The sequence below is a fragment of the Mytilus trossulus genome, chromosome 13 (genome assembly GCF_036588685.1).
Source record: "Mytilus trossulus isolate FHL-02 chromosome 13, PNRI_Mtr1.1.1.hap1, whole genome shotgun sequence".
NCBI lineage: Eukaryota > Metazoa > Mollusca > Bivalvia > Mytilida > Mytilidae > Mytilus > Mytilus trossulus.
Window position 1 is genome coordinate 54,980,676 of NC_086385.1, and position 19,486 is coordinate 55,000,161.

The window sequence follows — 19,486 nt, forward strand, 5'->3', positions numbered from 1 at the left end:
TGTATATTAAAATATTGAACGAAAGGGAAGAAGGATATAAATAAAGGCAACAGTAGTATATCGCTGTTCGAAACTCATAAATCGGTAGAAAATAACAAATCTGGGTTACACACTAAAACTGAGGGAAACGCATTCAATAGAAGAGGAGAACAACGACAAACATTAAAATATAACACACACATAAAAAACTAAGCATTATGTAAAATATAAAGCAATAAATAAAAAACACTAGATTAAAGTATTCAAGCAGAAGTATGTCTGGTCAATACATGCACGTTATAAAGTGTGTTTTATATTCATAAATTTATTTTGTACATTTCAAAATGCATATTTTGTTTTCATTCAACATGTTCCATCAAGATTTGTATTCATAACAACAAAAAAAGGCTCATTTTCTATAATTTGGCGAACTACTTCATTTTTTCACAGCACACACTTTCGAAAAGTTCAGTTCAGACCGGTTACAATCGTAATAGTTTTCGGATGCTTTTATTGAGAAACATTCCATTTGGATCAGCGCCAGATTTCGTCAGCTGCTCCTTGAATGCGTCGATATGTTGTCCCATATGCTGCAAGATTATAAAAGAATAGTTTATGTACATACATGGTTGATCAATAAAAAAAATATTTCATATTTCTAGAGTTAATATAACGTCAATGCCAAAGACGATAACAGAAATTAACTTCAATATATTAAAGAAGATGTGATTTGATTGCCAATAACACAGCTCTCCATAAGGCCGTAAGGCTTTCAACAATGAACAAAATATATATTGCATTTCAGTTATTGAAGGCCCCTAATGCTGATATATAATAATGAATGTTTAGCGTAAAACGTTATAGGACCAACATTATTCGTCGAGTTATTTATTGTTATACTGTGACTTATAGCTGATTACATTTAGTCTGGTGCAGAGTTGTTACTTTTTAAATCTTACCACACCTTGTTCTTTTTATATTCTTACTAGAAAACACCCGCAAAGTCGCGGGCATATTCAGCTTGTGAACTGTTGTAGGATGATTGTTTTGTTAAAGATATTATGTATTAGAATTACATTAAGGTATCTCCCTTTTTCCAAAGTCCGATATTTGTTTCCTTTCTGTTAAATTCAATTATATTCGTGTTTCTGTTACGACCACAATTATTCTTTTCCTTTGCTACAATGCTTCTTTTGATAAAGTCAAATCAAATTGAAAATTTGCACCGTTTCAAACATGAAATGAATGTAACTGCTTATATATAGACCATTATTAGTCTTAAAAATATGCTTCTATGACAATCCATCAGTGCTTTTTTAGAGCCTTATTAATATGCCAATGGAAGTATTTGAATCATGTATAAATGACTAATACCGACTAAGGCTAATTTGAGGGGTTGTCGATTGGAGGGTCCTGATCCCGAAAATCCGGGCTTATCCGGATCCCGTAAGGATCAATCCCCAAATCCCGAGCTTAAAAACACCCAATCCTGACGCCCCGAAAAAGGTCCTGCCTCCCTTTAATCTCTACCTTACTTTAATTTTTGCCAAATCACTATTTTCCCTTTTAACAATAAATTATATATAGAAATTCCCTGACAGAATACAGAGAGTCTCTATATATTAAAGTAGTATAATCGTAAACGCGAAAAAAATTTTGTCCTCTCTAAAGGATATAAAAGTTGTGATTTTTGCGATCTAAACACAGTGATATTGAGAACGCTCTACGATTGGTAGTACTTGTGTCACATGTTTTACTTATTTTAATATAAATGCAACTGGTATGACCCCCTGAATAGTAAACATTTACAAAAAAAACAGTAGACAGAATACAGAGATTCTCCATATATTAAAGAAGTAAAATCGTAGTTTACATGTAGATAAACGCGAACAATAATTGTCCTCTCTAGGGAGGTATAATAGTTGTGGTTCATGCAATTTAAACACCATTAAATGGAGAACGCTCTGATTAGCTTATCTAATTTTCTTTTTTGTTATTTTTCATACGATTGGTTGTATTTGCGCATGTTTCAAACAGGAAGTCTTATCTATGACGAAAAGTCAGTCTGATAACGGAATCATTTCTGGACTCCTTTTTTGTCGTTTTTCTCCCAAAATAACTCAATCTGAATAATCATAAGAATGGATGACAAATGCGACTATGCATGTTACCTATAGGACACAGAGGCATGATGATTGATTTATTGTGGAAGGAAGAGAAGCGACACCAAAATTGAGGTACTCTCGTTTAATAGTATAGATACGACAACAAAACTGCTAAAGGGGCAAGATGTAGCATTGTTAATATTTCATCTTTTCGCGGAATGTAATTTCATCCTTTTAAGAAATCGTGGCAACAGTGATTGGATGACAATGCAATTATATGACCAATATATTAAAAAGTATACTCCTTACAAAAGACCAAAATGACACAGAAATTACCAGCTATTTGTCACCTTATTGCCTTCAACAATTAGCAACGCCCATACCGCATAAGCATTTTTGAAAGGCCTCGAAATGATCAATACTAAATGAAAACAATTAAAACGAAAAAATAGTCCAGTGTGTCAAAGGGTAGAAAATACGATAAATTGCTGTGTTGATCCATTGATAATCAGTGCGAAAAACGGTGTTTTTGTTTTCTACATTAAATGACCAAAAGCTGAATTAACATTTAATGTAAGTGTCAAAAACTAATATAAAGGACTTTGTGTCTTACATGGATTCAAACAAGTTTTGTCAGAATAATTCAGTAATATAATTGTTTACTTAATGTAGCTGCTGGCGGATTGATTGTATTACTAATTTGATGACCAGATACATTTTCTGGTCTTTAATTCAAGTTTTAATTTTACCTTTATAAACATATAGCTTCTCTTTATTTCTTACCTTGTAGATATGATCCTCAATACGAGGAAGAAAGTCCCACTGCTTTGCTAAATGTGGAACACCATCTAAAGCCATCCACTCTTTTCCTACGTCTGTGGCAAACTTCTTCCATCCTTTGGTGTGGACAATACTTAAAATTTCTATTGTAAAAGTGCAACCAGATCCACCATATGCTGGATTTCCGATTATAGCAGGAGAAAGAAATGAGTCACTGTAATTAAATTAAGAATTTATAATTAAAAGACACCTTTGAAAAATACAATACAACATCACATATAAAAAAGAAACATTTGCCTATTTTGCCTCAATGGTGTTCCTGTATGTGGTAAAATAGTAAGGTTATAATTTAATAGTACATATTCGAATAACTTGTTTCGTGTTATGTTGACAAAATATTGAAAACCTGTTTATATAAATACTAAATATAAACAAAGGAAGATGTGACATGATTGCCAATGAATCAACTGCCCACAAAAGTGACACAGAAATTAACAACTGTAGGTAACCGCACGGCCTTCAACAATGAGCAAAGCCCATACCACATAATCAGCCGATATGACAATGTATAACAATTCAAATGAAAAAACTAACGGTCTTATTTATATAAAAGAATGAACGCTATTTCTTTGTTTTTATTTACCTGTAACCCATCAGGCGCATTTCCATAACAAGGTTCAATGGATACTCATCTTTGTCTTCGTGATGATCTACTTTTTCCACTACGACTTGAATAATTTTCTGCAATCGTTCAGGATTGAAATCGAAAGCAAACTCCATGCAATTCACAGGGGCCTTATGAGTATACTGCCTGTGAAAGTAATTTTAAGGTATCAAATAATTAATGACTTACCAATTTATAAGTACTTTTTACTGGAATATCATAGCAAAATACAGTTCACTTTGAAACGAATTACTCATAATTCAAACTTACAAATATGTACTAAATGTTATTGAGCAAAGATGCATTATATTTAATCAAACAGGTGATTTTGTATTAATTACCGTGCATGCGTCCGACATTGTTGCCATTACACACACATACGTGTATGGTGAATGAAAGAACTAACATTGATTTGAAGAATAAATATAGACAAATGATAGAAACACAAAAATGTTATAAACTGTTTATTCAAGAAATGTTTTTGAAATATTCAAATTACTTTACATATTTTGTATTATCATAAAATATTACAAAACATGCAGTCAGCTTCTACCAAACAAATTATATCTGTACATTTTTTACAATTAGATTTTCGTGGGAAAAGGCATGTAAAGGATAACTTGTGCAAAATATTGTAATGTTGAAAGTCTTTCCTATTGTGATAGGATCGGTGACAATGTAGTGGAATTTGATGCTACTGTCATACAAGTGAGAGGTTAAGCTAGCTATAAAATCAGGTTTAACCCACCATTCTCTACATAAGAAAATGCCTTTAACAAGTCAGGAATTTGACAGTTGTTATCTATTCGTTTGATGTGTTTGAACTTTTGATTTTGTAATTTGATTGGGGACTTTCCTTTTTGAATTTTCCTTGGAGTTCAGTATTTTTGTAATTTTACTTTTTTCTAGTCTATCCCTCGTTTAATATTAGGAGCCTAGGTTATGTTAGTGCACTAACTTATCCATAACTATGGGTTTTATCATAAATATGTAACAGTATTACCTAAAATGAACAGCGTGTGGAAGTTCCTGATACAGTGGACCTTTGGGAAATACGAAATGCTTCAAACTTCCAAAGGCTGACCACGCAAACCATGGAGTCAAAGAAGGATTTCCAACTACTTCTGATGACACGATCGACAATCCTTCTGCTGTCAAATAATCTTTAATTTCTTTCCAGTCGTAGTATGTTTGGGTTTCTGTCTTTACTTTCTTTGTGTCTTTCGGTTTTTTGTTAATTACACGAATCCATACTTCATCATCTTTTGGATCGTAATCAAAAAGGCTGAGTGAGTTGTAAGGAAACCAAAGAATCTGAACCGACCAGTTTTCCTTAAAAAGGTTTTGTAAGCTATCAGGATGATCAGGTTTGTAGATTAAATTTTCTAGTGTCATGTACCGATTTTCTACTTTTACGATAACTTCAGGGATGACTTTTATTGTCATGTCAAATATAACTCCGAAACATCCAAGGTTTGAACTAATCGCTTTCAACATCTCTTTGTCGTCTGATGTATAGGTTCGCAGTTTACCATCGCTTCCGATTACGCGCATTCTCACTAAATCATCACCTGGTGTCTTCACATCCTTTCCAACACCCTATGTAATATGTAATACATATAACCATTTGTAAATTAAACAACTGTTATGCGAAAAACCATTTTTAAATTAAAACAAACTGTATGGCATACATTACATGTCATCACCTGTGGTAATACAGGGCTTAAACCATAATTTGTGTTTTCTTCATCTCAAAAGCAGCGTAACAATGTCAAAGAAACAGGAATTCGAAACCTGCTTAAGGAAGGGTAAAAAATTAAGATTAGCAGATTTGCAGATCTGACACTGTTTAAGTAAATTTCGTACGAACTGTATATGTATACAGTATATGTCTAAACGTAGAACAAAAACCCCGAACTCTAAGATAATTTCAAAAAAAGAGTCGTACAAAACTGATAAAATCAGACATAATTATCCAACAATTCGAGTGCAACACAACTGTATATAGTTTTTATATGAACTTTTAAACGCAATTTATTATTTCTGTATCTCACTTTTAGATGAATCAGACGCAAAAATAAGTTGACATTGAAAAGAACTTTCGTTTAGATATCAATTAAGAATAGAGGTCAACATTCCATGTTGCTCACTATACAAACAATTTGGTTGTAACAGACATTTTGAAAATGTACGCCGGAAAAAAAAAATTATATAATGATCGAACTGTTTAGACTTTAACAAGAGGCCTCGTAAAACAAAAGGCATTGTACAAAATGTATCACATTATACATTCATACCATATATTAAATGTTAGCTTAAAGCCCCACAGCATGACTGATACACTTAAAGTATTGCTCAGCTTGTAGAGCAGACTTTTTGTGAACACATAATTGAAGAAAAGTGTTTGTAATCGACTCGTATTTCATCAAATAAAAAAGTTTGTTACTGATTACATCTGTTTGACCATAGACCCTTACACTTTTAGAAAATTAAAGACACGATAACCTCTTGAAGCTGTAAATACTGCAATTATCGGACAGATACTTTAAAAAAGGTGAATATAATATACAATATTCGCCCGTTGAGAAGATGAATATCCAACATTGTCAACACGAGAGGGTAATTTTATTGAGGGCGCAGCCCGTAGTAAAATAACTTTAAAGGATTCAACTTTGGATACTCATAATTTCTAACAGTGGAACGGGATTTTGAATCATTGTAAAATCCCTTACCCGTTCTTGCGTTAGTACCAAACACAAGTTGTCGTTCAAAAATACACGTAGAATTTATGTCTTTCAACAAACTAACAAACTAAAACTGAGGGAAACGCATTAAATATAAGAGAAGAACAACGACACAACAATAGAATGTAACACACACAGAAACGGACCAAACATTGGACAAAATATGATGAGAATAACAAATATAACATCGAAACTAAATACATTAATTTGGGATAGGAATCTACCGTGGCACGTCTTATAGTAATATGAATTCAAACTCAAATATAAGAGAAAACAAACGACACAACTGAAACACAACGTTAAAATGTAGCACACACAGAAACGAACTATAATATAACAATGGTCATATTACTTATTTGGCACAGACATTTTTAAAGAACACAATGGTGGGTTGAACCTGGTTTTGTGGCATGCCAAACCTCCCACATGTATGGCCATGTTAAATATAACATTAAAATGACAACACAACATTACAGGACTACTTTACAAATAAATAGGAGAACACAATTGACAAGAAACACACGAATAATAGCTAACAAAAGGCACCAGATTTAAACTTTCATACGCCAGAAGTGTGATTTGACCACACACAAGACTTACTAGTGAGGCCCAGATACAAAAGTTTGAAAGCCAAAACAAGTACAAAGTTGAACAGTATCGAGGAACAAAAGTTAAAAAAAAAGTTGTGCCAAAAACGGCAACAAATCAGCAAACGATAAAATGTGATAAATAGGGTCATTCACCGCTAGTGGATTTTTTTCAGGGTTATTCGTCCTTCCTTGCAATTGAATGAAATTAACTGAATTATTCAATGTCACGTGATATAATTGTTTGAAATATATGTAACGTATAATAATGAGGTTTGTTTTTTATATCAATTTTTTTCTGGGGCCGAATAATGGGTCATGTCATGTCCCCTCTCAGTTTCTAAATATAACCTAAGCAATACGTGGAACATATTTCTGTAAGAAGTTAATATTGGAATCCTTTTATATTCAACACTTTGATAAAAAAAAAAACACAAAAAAAACACTTACATGACAGCCTGTTGCTACAACACTGACCATATGAACACAATCTAAAACAGCATTACCAGGTATATTCACTTTGTGTTTTAGTTGGAACTCTTTAAATTCTCCAGTCGTTGCTCCGGTCATAATGTCCACTTCTCCTTTTTCACGCTGAAATGCCGTTAATATAATATTATTTTTCATTTTTATAACAAGCGTATAAACGTACATGCCCAGACAATTTAAAAAAAAATCAGTCTGGTTATATATATAAGGAGGTTTGTTTTTCTTTGGAAATCAAGATATCGTGTCAGGTTTAATTTTAATAGGTGTTGTTATAGATTCATTTATTCATACTTGATTTATAAAATAGTAATTGTACTTGATTTGTACTGTAAAAAAATTATGAATCAAGAATCACCATCAGCCTTGGTTAGACAATACTCGCAACTAACGTCCAATTGTATAGCCGTGTATCCTTGATGCTGTTATTTATCACAACACATCCAATCCATGTAGGTGTTATCTTCTCTTTCTTGTCTTTTTGATATAATCCACAATATACTAAATTTCTTTTGGTATATTGAAAGAAACCTAGTGTGAGGGACCGATTATTGTCCTCAGAATATCATTTCGATTTTGTTTGTCTAATTAACGTCTTCAAAGCAAACATTTTATATTTACATGTGTCATAACGCTTACATCAGATATTCTTATACTGGACCCATCCTTGTAATCGCTTTTCATATCTTCTACATGAATAAGTAATTGATTACTGTCGGCGAATAATGGAGCCCAGCTGTGTCCTCTTCCAGCACATCTTACACGCAGACCTTCCTCAGATGCTGCTAACACCAACTTTTGAAGTTCTTCTTTTGTTGTAGGGGAAGACGAAATAACCTCCATAGATTGTGTCTTGCCCCAATTCACATACCTCTCCTTCTGAACAGTTGGTGTCTCTCCAATCCGTGTTTTTAAACTAGCTAATGTTTTGTCAATATCATCTTCAACACATTGTGTCTATAACATGTACATGTATCGTTAATAACAATATATGAATATGTCTATTATTTCTTAAGTTTAGAGACAATTTGTGACTCCTTTATGCGTGTGAAAACTTTTATTTTTATTTCTGAAAATAGGTAATTGTCTGTTACCTCAATTTATCAGCTAAACTTTCATTTCTTGAAGCCAAACTTTTTCAACATTACAAGTCCATTCCAACGAATATTTAATCATTAACATAGTGTTCATTTAATTTATTTTGTGATATTTCTATTCAATATAAGCTTTTCCTATATGTGTTTTTATGATATGTGTGTATTTTGACATTTTTTCTAAAAATTACAATCACAAATTGTTCTGTTCATTTGTATCCTTTATAAAGCTGCAATGACCTTTTTTCTTTCAGCAAGTCTTCAACTGTTCAGTTTTAAATTCTATATTTAGTATGCCCAATTATCATATTAACCGAGTAATACTGCTGCATTGAACATTTCTTACTTGTTCATAAAATTTGACGTTTATATAATTGAACGTGAACTCATAAATGATCCTTGTGCTTTAAATTTGAACATTTCCAGAACAGGTTAATACTAATAAGAAATACTTTGTTTTTTAGATAAATTTGGCCTATAAATAAACTTATAGATTCCAGGACTAAATTTTATATAAACACCAGACGCGCGTTTTGTCTGCACAAGACTCATCAGTGACGCTCAGATCCAAAAAAAAACTATAAAAGCAAACAAAAGTACGAAGTTGAAGAGCATTTCGATCTAAAACTTCTTACAGAAATTGGTATTAACAAATCATATCAAATAAAACAATTTATTGCCATATAAACCAAATTATACGATTTGTAACACAAACAACATTAACATAATGACAAGAAATAGCATGTATTAACAATGAACACATCTTCATTTTTTTTGCCATCTATATTGTCAGATGCTTACCTCTTCCGACAAATCGGGACAAACAGATTGTGACGGTGAACGCTTCATCTGAAACAAAGACAGTATCTGAATTTAAAGTTCTTAATATTAGTTATAACTCAACTCTGAGAAACAATACCTGTCAAATCAAGCAAATCGAACAGTATGTATATGTGTTTGCATAGACAGCAAGATTAGAGTCAAATACGTTGACCATTTCAACAAAAATTGTCTCACAAGATAAAATGTCTCTTTTAGCATAATTATGACTGTTTGGTGAGATAGGTTCAACTTATTGTCACGTCCATTGCATATGTATTGTAATGTATTCTACTATAAAGAAAGTCAACAATAATGCATGTAACTTATTGCAAACCAAACAGTGCTTTAAAAGGTCAATTGTACAGTTGTTCGTAATATTTTGTAAGTGAAAAGTAATATTTACAACTTTAATGTTCTTGTGTTATATTAACATATCCATAAAAGATGGTTAAAAATGGTTACCTGTTTTTCATACAAAGATTTGCAGTCAACCATAACTAGTTTTTCATTACACCTTGCATGTTTTATCCAATCCTTGTCTCTGTCGCCTAATGACACTAAAACCATCCTTTTCTCATCCATCGCCTTTTTAAAACATTTTTTCAGCTGTTCACCATCATCAGGTTTTTCGTGGTCAACAATTTCCGGTTGACACTATACGAAGCGACGAAATAAGTATAAAAGTAGAATATAAGCAATGTGAAAATTGTAATAATAGCAGACTTTAAGTATTCAGCTTGTTCACCATGTCAATAAGTCAGAATAACTTGTTTCTTATATGATTTTTTTTTTGCTTCAACTTGTCTTTTTTTGCAAGATTAGTTGTGATGGAAAATTTTGTTACACTCACAGAACATAAATACTCAAACTCGAATATTTTTGGGACTCGTGCCATTTTATTAGGTCTTTCCACTTTTCTGTGGAAAGACCTATTGTTTTTCTTCTGATTATTTTTTTTTTCTTCCGCCTAATTTTGTTCTTGCGATAAACATTTGTTTCGCAATATGTCGCTTAGATATTTTGTTTATGATATCGAACAGTTTATGCGCTTTTGAAATTAACCCTGCGTAAACGAATACTTTTCTTTGTAGGAGTTATCTCCCCAAACACTGTTTTCCTTGTTATCGTATCTCCTTCGCAACCGTTCAAGATTATGACAAATTTATTTTACAAAATTGCTCGTTATATCCTTCGCATGATTTGTCCTCTTTTGACCGAAGCGATATGACCGCTCCATATGAGAGTTATTTCCCCTTATGCATCTGATATAAGTGATATGAATTTCTATCTTATAAACCATAAGTGATAGAGACCTAGGATCTTTTGATTTGAGGTCCTTGGTCCCAAAAAATGAAAATTAGGTCAAGGTCAAAGGTCAAGGTCATATTCTAATATTTGAATTTGTCTTATTTTCACTTATATCCAAAGACTGTATAAGATATCAACAAATTATTTTTAACAAATTGTTAGTTGCGACATTTCGTAAGATGTAAATTTTGATTGCAAGCGTACGTTAAACGTAAAAGGGAGTTTTCTCCCCTCTTGTATTTAAAAATACGCGTTTGGTGATATAACTCATTAACTAAATATAATTAAGACCTATGGTCTTTTGATTTGAGGTCCTTGGTTTATGACCTTGAAATTGATCTCAAGGTCATAGCTTAATTTGACGTTCTAGATTTTGACCTTTGCTTTTATGCTATATGTATACATGATAAAGATATACAACTTTTAGAAAAAGGTATCAAACCATTTAACCTTGAAAAAAACAACCGGAAGTGACTTTTTGTAAACCGGAAGTAGCTATTTTTTGTACTTTATTAATATAAAAGTATATAGAACCAGATATTTTTGGAATCAGTGTCAAGTAAATATTCAAATATAATCGGAAGTAACATTTTTCAAACCGGAAGTAACAAATTATCTCCCTTGTTTAAAAAAAATGTACGGAAACAATATATTTTTGGAATCAGCTTACTAGAAGCTATCATTTGACGATTGAAATGACATTTTAGACTTAGTTTCACAACTTTTCATATCAAAATACATTGTTTTGATGGAAAGACCTTCAATTGTTCTCTGAACAATTGGTTTTTAATTTTACCTATGTTTGTGAAGTGTTAATTTCATACTTATGGATAGCAAAGGTTTTCGGATTTTTTTGTCTTATACATATCGTTTCAAAATACTTGTCCTGATCAGCCTTGTTTGAGCTACAAATTTCTATTGATATATAAAAAAAAAGACTCCAAGGTCTATAAGCGGACTTACATTTGATATATTCACAATACATGTAAATATGTAGCTTTATATCATGTTTGACGAAAATGATTTTAGTCTTTTTCATTATTGACACCAATTATGAAAATATAAATGTCCTGAAAAGACAACTACTGTACCGATGTCTTCCCTCCCAATGTCGTTTGGTTAATAACTAGTATTGACAAATTTTATAATGCATGACACCCATCAGTCGTATATCATAGTAATGAACATCCCATGTAAATATTCTCAATTGCTATTCTCCATTTTAGTTTGCTTGTGCATTCCCATTGTAATTAGGAGCGTTGCATAAGCCCAAATAGTTATCAAAGGTACCAAGATTATAATTTTGTACGCCAGACGCGCGTTTCGTCTACAAAAGACTCATCAATGACGCTCATATCAAAACATTTATAAGGCAAACAAGTACGAAGTTGAAGAGCATTGAGGATTCAAAATTCCCAAAAGTAGTGCCAAATACGGCTAAGGTAATCTATTCATGGGATCAGAAAATATAAGATATGTATTTCATCCAGTGTCTTTAGAGATGTTCAATTGAAATGTTTGTTTTATATCTATAACAAGCCAACTGAGACCCACTTCCTACAGAGGGTTTTCACGATGCGTCGTAGACCTATTGGTGGGCGTCGGTCGTTATCCTCTGTCTGATTAGGTTGTTAGGATTTTTTTTTGACAAATTCCCTAAGTCCATCCTCACTTTAGATATGAACTCTGAATTATAAGCGAAACTAAAGGTAGGGGAAGTCCGTACAAATTGACAAAACCAAACTATGCCATTGGCAGACAACAACAAATAACAAATAATTCTGACTTTTAAAAAATGGAATGACCATATATGATTTAAGGAATCTATAAAAGTTATTTATCTTTAATATATTTTGGATGAATAAGGTATTTCGTTTAACCTTGAATTTAGCTTTTCAATTCAATAGAGTTACTTACAATTGGTAAAATGACTTATACCTTACCTTTTCGTTACCGCTTCCCATTTTTATTTATATTACAATCTGAAATGAAAATAGGCATGGAGTTGTTTTACATATTTTATTTATATATACATATCATGTTACGCATTTTTGCTACAACCAAGATCGTTTAAGGTATCTCTGTAGAAAAATATATTTGATGGTGGAATTTTTTTTTCCCGAGGACATCATATATTTGCAAGGAACATAGAAGCTCAGATGTGTTGGTTTTTGTTTTGTGTTAAACTGTTTTCTTCTACGAAGTTGGTAGAAATGAGCTGTTTAAACGTTGAGAGTCGATACCTCTGTTGGTGGATTATCAGTCCCTGAGGGTATCATCAGCTCAGTAATTGTAGATTTGGTACTGACAATAAATTGAGAAAGGCATAACCCATCAAACGGATATGATTAGGAATACATGTAGCACACACGGAGTATTAGTATCTCCAAACAACAAGCACGCACTTAGTACTGATGTGAGAGTATTCGAAGTTACTGACTACTAGCTCAAAGCCACAAGCAACTAATTTAAATAATCATAAGACAAAATTATCAATCATTTAACATTCAACTTCTTATAGATTAAGTGTAAAGATTTCATAAACAGTCAGAGAAAAGCATTACATTTTGTTATGTCAAGATACAAGAATCGACAAATTGTAGATCTATAAATAGGTGTATATGATATGTATATAACAATAATATTTAGGTGCTTTTATTTACTGTTAAAAAAAAAACATCTATACCAATAAAAACAATATTCAATGATCTAATTACAATGGTGAATTGACAACCTTTTATAATACGTGTATTTAAAGGATCGATAAGTTTACCGATCAACTCAGCCAGGCAAACATGTACACCGTAAAACATGTAATACATATTTTAGTATATACACCGATTAGATTATACCCATTATTCATAGTTTTTAATTGACTCATTGACAGTTTTTAACGCCCTTTTTAACGCTATTTGATATATCATGTCGGCTATGTGATTTGTTGGCATATAATCCGAAATAACCAAGAAGGAAACCCGATTCCCGGCAGGAACATCGGTGATCACAATTAATTAAAATCCAACTTATATTACTCGGTCATCAATGTTTATTATCTGAGAATCAATCATATGCTAAATGAAAAGAATAATTTTTGTGTTCTTGTCTTTCATTTTTCGCTAAATGCCTCGGAGTTCAGCATTTTTATAATTTTATTTTTTGTTATAACGCTTACACATGTTACAGAAACAGGAATATTAAAAGTTTATTTCAAATTCAAAGAGACACACAATAGCATACTTGAGGTATGGTTTCATGTTTATGATTTTGAAAAAGAGTGTTTTGTTTAAATAACATTCAGTTCTTCCGTTACATTAATTTCATGTATTGTAATTGTAACGACACTTAAAACAAAGATCGTACCCACATAGGCTTGACATGCACACAATTATTCACATTTCGTTCTTGCATAGCCAAAAATTTCATGATTTTATCATGATACGGGGTTTTTTTTAACTTGCTTATTATTAACCATATTTTGTGGATCGGTTAATATTTATTCGTGTCGATTGACCTTTGTGTAATTCTTTCTTTATGAATATCCTTGTATAACAAATTGAGATTCAATGTTTTTAAGAATAAAATCTATTTAATGCTATCAAAAACTAATTCAATCTAAAGATTAGCTCAACTGTGCAATATAAGAACGGCTTCGAATAATAAAAATTGATTTTGTTGATTTTTAAAACAATTTATTTGCACCTATTATACCTACAGAAAAAAGAAGGTTTTCTCCATAGTATCATAAATCACGTAGTCTATGCATAGACTCTCTATTGAGTTTTAATATTGATTTGTAATTATTACAATCCAAATAAAATATTATTGAAACATTTCCAAACTTCTTCGGGCAACAGTTGCTGTAGACAATCCTGACTTTTCTTTTACAGTCTATCATTGGCATAGGCCTCTTTTTTTATACATCCATCAATATGAAAAGATTGTATCGGACCTTTTTCTTGCCAATGCATGATTCATCTTTTCATGAAGAGATATTGCCATTGTATTCGTCTTCATAACACTAATTATATGGTACCATTGAATAAGAAAACTATGAGTTTAAGAAATCGAAATCCTGATAACTAATTATGTTTCGACAGTGATATGATTCAACAAGAAAATAATAGAAGGTAATTTTATGTCAGCGTTCTCATGGCAGGTTATTTTTAATGTATATTAACATATTATAACAAGTTAACTTATTAATTCTTGGTGATTTGTCTTTGACTTGTTATCAGTTTTGTTAGATGATATGATTTTTCTGATTCTTTCTTGAAGAGAATGGCCGTTTTTTAAGCAATAAGAATCAGTGTTTTTTTTCACATAGTATGTTACATCACCATTCAAGCTTACTGAATCTTACTCGTGTTAACAGCACTGTGTCAATACATCTCCTGTTTGAATATCAGACCCCAAAAGTATTATAATATCAAACAGTTATTTTAATACGAGATTTCATAGTGACTAATGTTTGACAATATCGACTCCTTCAATTTTGTTATTCGATTTTGCCATGTGATTATGGACTTTCCGAATTGATTTTCCTCTAATTTCAGTATTTTTGTGATTTTACTTTTTTCTATAATTACTGACAACTTTAAACATTACAGAAGTAATATGTTATCTTAGTAAAGTATAACAAGAAGCATATGATCTTAAAATGAGATGCTCAAGTTTTAAAAGTAACAGAACTTTTATATACCATACTATAAAGCTTGTGATTTTTCAAAGCTTATACCCCAGTCCCACAAGGCCACGATTGCACTACAATCTGTGAAAAAAATGCAAATGTTGACGAGCGTAGTGCGATCGTGTAGATCGCAGTGAGGTCGTAATACGGTCGTGGTGAGGTCTTGGAGATCGTGGTGAGCGTGGCCAACTTTGAACATGTTCAAAACAAGCGATGTGCGGTCGTGGCGAAATCAGGTCGTAGTAGAAGCGTAGTGAGAGCGCAGAAGGATCGTGATAAGATCGCAAAGGTCGCTGTACCATCGTAGCGAGAGCGTAGCGAGACCACACTACGATCTCACAGCGACGTTTCTACGACCTCTCTACAACCATCACGTTCTCACCGCGACCCAACTACGCTCCCTCTACGACCATTCCACGTTTACACCACGCTTTTCAAGACCATAGTACGATTCTAGCACGCTTATGCCGCCCTCATCACGCTCTTCTTACGACCTGTCTACGTTCGTACTACGTATTTCGAGTTCTTGTCATGCTCATTGTCATTGTCACATAAATGTATAAAAGCTCTCCAGGTTTTGTTTGAAACATCAATTTCAATTGAACCATGGAAACATAAGACCATGTACATGAAGTAATGCTCCTTCAATCAATAACTAAGATACAAAATCTTAACGACCAAGCCATGATATTGTTATTGTGAGAGCGAAGAAGAAGGATTCGAAGAACATTTAGACGGCGTAGGTCTTTGGTTAGCAACGGATAGGAGACTCCAGTTTGGTCATTATGATCAGTTGATGAACGAGTTAAGAATTGAGGATGATTGTTTAATCTTAGATGCATGATTTTTTATTAGTTGTTAGTGGCTTTGAACTAGCTGTCAGATAACTGCGAGTACTCTCATATCTGTTCGAATTCATTGTGTCTTTTTGTGTCGGGATGTATAAGTACCCGGCCACGTCCACTTGTATTTTTTGTCTATCTGATGAGTTAAGTCTTTTTCAACTGATTTGTATAGTTCGTTCTTATGTTGTACTGTTATACCACTGTCCAAGGTTAGGGGAGGGTTGGGATCTCGTTAACATGTTTAACCCCGCCACATTATTTATGTATGTGCCTGTCCCAAGTCAGGAGCCTGTAATTCAGTGATTGTCGTTTGTTTATGTGTTACATATTTGTATTTCGATCATTTTTTTACATACATAAGGCCGTTAGTTTTCTCGTTTGAATTGTTTTACATTGTCTTATCGGGGCCTTTTATAGCTTACTATGCGGTATGGGCTTTGCTCATTGTTGAAGGCCGTACGGTTACCTATAATTGTTAATGTTTGTGTCATTTTGGTCTTTTGTTGATATTTGTCTCATTGGCAAATATACCACATCTTCTTTTTTATACTTCCTTCTTAAATTTTTCAAGAATGCCTCCAGAGATGTTTGATGGTGGCATGTCTGTGTTTTTTCCGTAAAATATTCTTATAAATGAGAAATAGAAGAAATAAAACAGTATTTATTGGAGTTCGGTGCTGAGATTATTGTTGAGAGCCGTAGTAAGATCAGGGTATGATCGTGGTATGGTCGTAGTAAGGTCGTGGGACGAGCGTGCTATAATCGCAGTAGAAGCGTGGTAAGATCGTGTTGCAGTCGCATAAATCGTGGTATGGTCGTAGTGAGAACGGGAAGAGCGTAGAAAGGTCTTGATGAGCGTAGTAAGGTCGCAGAATAAGCGTGCTGAAAACGTGGTATAATCGTAGTGAGATCGTTGTATGAGCGTAATGACGACGTAGTAGCATCGTGAAAGCAACGAAAATGTACATTTTCATGCCGCTCATACCGCGACCTCACCACGATCTAAATTTATTTTAGATCGTGGTGAGCGTAGTGCGATCGTGGTCTAGTGGGACTGGGGGTTTTTGAACAAATTTAAGGTTCTTAAATGATAAATATTTCCTCTGTTTCGCTATCCTTCCAACATTAAGATAATGATTTTGGGTTCTTCACGCACTTGACAGGTTCGAACGCCTCTAAACTCACTATAATTACAACCAAGGGAATCGGTCAAATATAACCTCACCTTCACGAAATACTAGTAGTACTGAACGTTGTGTTAAAACCAATATATTATACAATCAAATAAATAACAGTAGAATACCGCTGTTCATATCCAGAAATCAACGCCACTTTGCTTATTTGAATATTATACTAAAGAAATCGGATACGGGTCACGGAAATTACATTAAAATGATAGGGAATTTTGAAAAAATGTCTGTTTTAATTTTAATTTAAGTGATAAACAGGTTGCCGGGGCTGAAAAATAAATATACACAACAATATACCCATTTAAACGAAACATAATGACTGTTGTTGCAAAAATTCAGGTTCCTGAGCTATTTTAAAAATCGAAGCGAGAGGCCTTCAACATCGCAGTGTAAAATACCGGCTAAAATGGCTGAAACGTCAAATTTGCAAACTTCGTGTTGAAAATTGGCTTACAAGGTCTTTACAAAAACAGGTTGCCGGGGTGAAATTAGAAACTTGAATTTCCAAAGAATAAGCAAGTCCAAACCGTGTATGTGTAGTCGTTGAACTTTAGGTTCCCACGTACTAATTTCTGGCTATGTTGAAAGTCATAAATTGTTTGAGAGAAAACAATTACGGGTTACAAACTAAAACTTGAGGGAAATACATCAACTATAACAGGAAAACAATGAAACAATAGAAACACTTAAGTGAACGAAAAACAAACGACAATGAAACACACAGAAGCGAACCATATAACACTCAAATGCCACCAGCATATAACAGGAATACAGTACAAATAAATGCAAGCACATTCAAGACAGAGACATACACAAACAAACAATATCACATTGTGTCATGCCAATCATTTAAAACCGAACACAAACACGTTAAACAATAGATGTCAGCACACGAAAACAGCTCAACAGAAACACGAACTGTCTTTCACATGGCTTTATCAACGCCACGAAAATGACGTCACAGGCAAATTTCTAATAACAAATGATACGGTTCAAGATCAGGTTTTTCACTATGTCATAGATCCACAAATGTGTTTCATAAACCTACACATGTGTACATATTTAACGAGCGCGTACTAAATGAGTATTCTAAGATCTGTAATTAAAGACTGTTTGTATCTATAATTCTGATGAATTGAGCGGATTCGTAAAGTTTGTTCTTATGTTGTTATATTACGCCACTCTCCAAGATTATGGTTTTGGTGAATCATGAATAACCACACCACATGATTTATGTGCCTCTCTCAAGTGACGTGCATGTAGTTCCGTAGTAGTTTTTTGTTAATGGTTGTAATATAAATTAGTCGTTCATTTTCTCGATTGAATTCTTATGTTGAGTAGAAATAGGACGATGTGGAATGAGTGCCAATGAGGCAACTCTCAAATTCACATAACAATTTATAAGTACACCATTATAACATTGTATAGGTCAAGATACGGACTTAAACACGGAACATGGGCTCAAACTTAATAGCAAACTTAAGATATATGCATTAGAATTAACTTACAATTGACAAGGACATCAATCCACAAGTCGTCTTGAACGTTTTGCTTCGGCGTTAAAATTGAAATGAAATGTACAAATTTCCTCAGTCCAATATTAAAAGTGACTTATAGTTTGCATGTTGAATATAATCACTGCGTTGTGTGATACCAAGAATTAACTTTATATTTCACAAATCTTTGTTCAATCAAATCGCATGCATTGTCCACGTAATGTTTATTATGTAATGTACATAGTAACTATGCATTGATAACCACTATCTATGCACATTTGCTGGTCCGAGACCTAAAATTATTTCGTAGTGCATTTCTTTTAGACAATCAATGCAAATTTAAAAATCCCACCTGCGCTTTCTCAATAAAATTTTTACTGTGTATTGTACTACTTTTGGGACACATTATATCAAAATTACAGAACATTTCATCGGCTCTAACTTCAAAAATGAACAGTGTTATGTTAAGGGGGTCTTGAAATCTTTTGACAGCTTCCGAAGTGCTACTTTTCAACCTTTTTCAACTGAACCAAATCACTACTTTACTTTCGAAATCATTACCCAATTTTTTGACAGTGTCATTTTATCCTTTGACTTACTATTTGATGCATAAAACATGAAGAAATACATTTGGAAGGGGTATAAACAAAATTGAAAAGTAATACACTGTCCACACTAGGGACTACATTAGTGGACAAC

At 33.0% G+C, this 19,486-nt stretch overlaps 1 protein-coding gene across 1 annotated transcript; it reads right to left on the bottom strand.

Annotated features, from left to right (window-relative positions):
• Positions 1–266: 266 nt before the first annotated feature.
• On the bottom strand, positions 267–19,145 carry LOC134695152 (uncharacterized). Its single transcript, XM_063556352.1, has 10 exons — positions 18,800–19,145; positions 12,513–12,551; positions 9,724–9,915; positions 9,241–9,288; positions 7,985–8,302; positions 7,310–7,453; positions 4,532–5,127; positions 3,508–3,675; positions 2,868–3,078; positions 267–569 (listed from the first exon to the last, which is right to left on the bottom strand). Exons 2-10 carry the CDS (start codon positions 12,531–12,533, stop codon positions 462–464), a joined length of 1,806 nt encoding a protein of 601 aa, XP_063412422.1. The 5' UTR covers positions 12,534–12,551; positions 18,800–19,145; the 3' UTR covers positions 267–461.
• Positions 19,146–19,486: the final 341 nt, after the last annotated feature.

Coding starts and splice junctions, on each gene's coding strand:
- LOC134695152 (XM_063556352.1), bottom strand. CDS start 12,533: ATGGGAAGCGGTAACGAAAAG. Junction 9,916..12,512: donor TGGGAAGCGGTAACGAAAAG/GTAAGGTATAAG, acceptor CGCTTCGTATAG/TGTCAACCGGAAATTGTTGA. Junction 7,454..7,984: donor CCAGTATAAGAATATCTGAT/GTAAGCGTTATG, acceptor ACGGCATTTCAG/CGTGAAAAAGGAGAAGTGGA.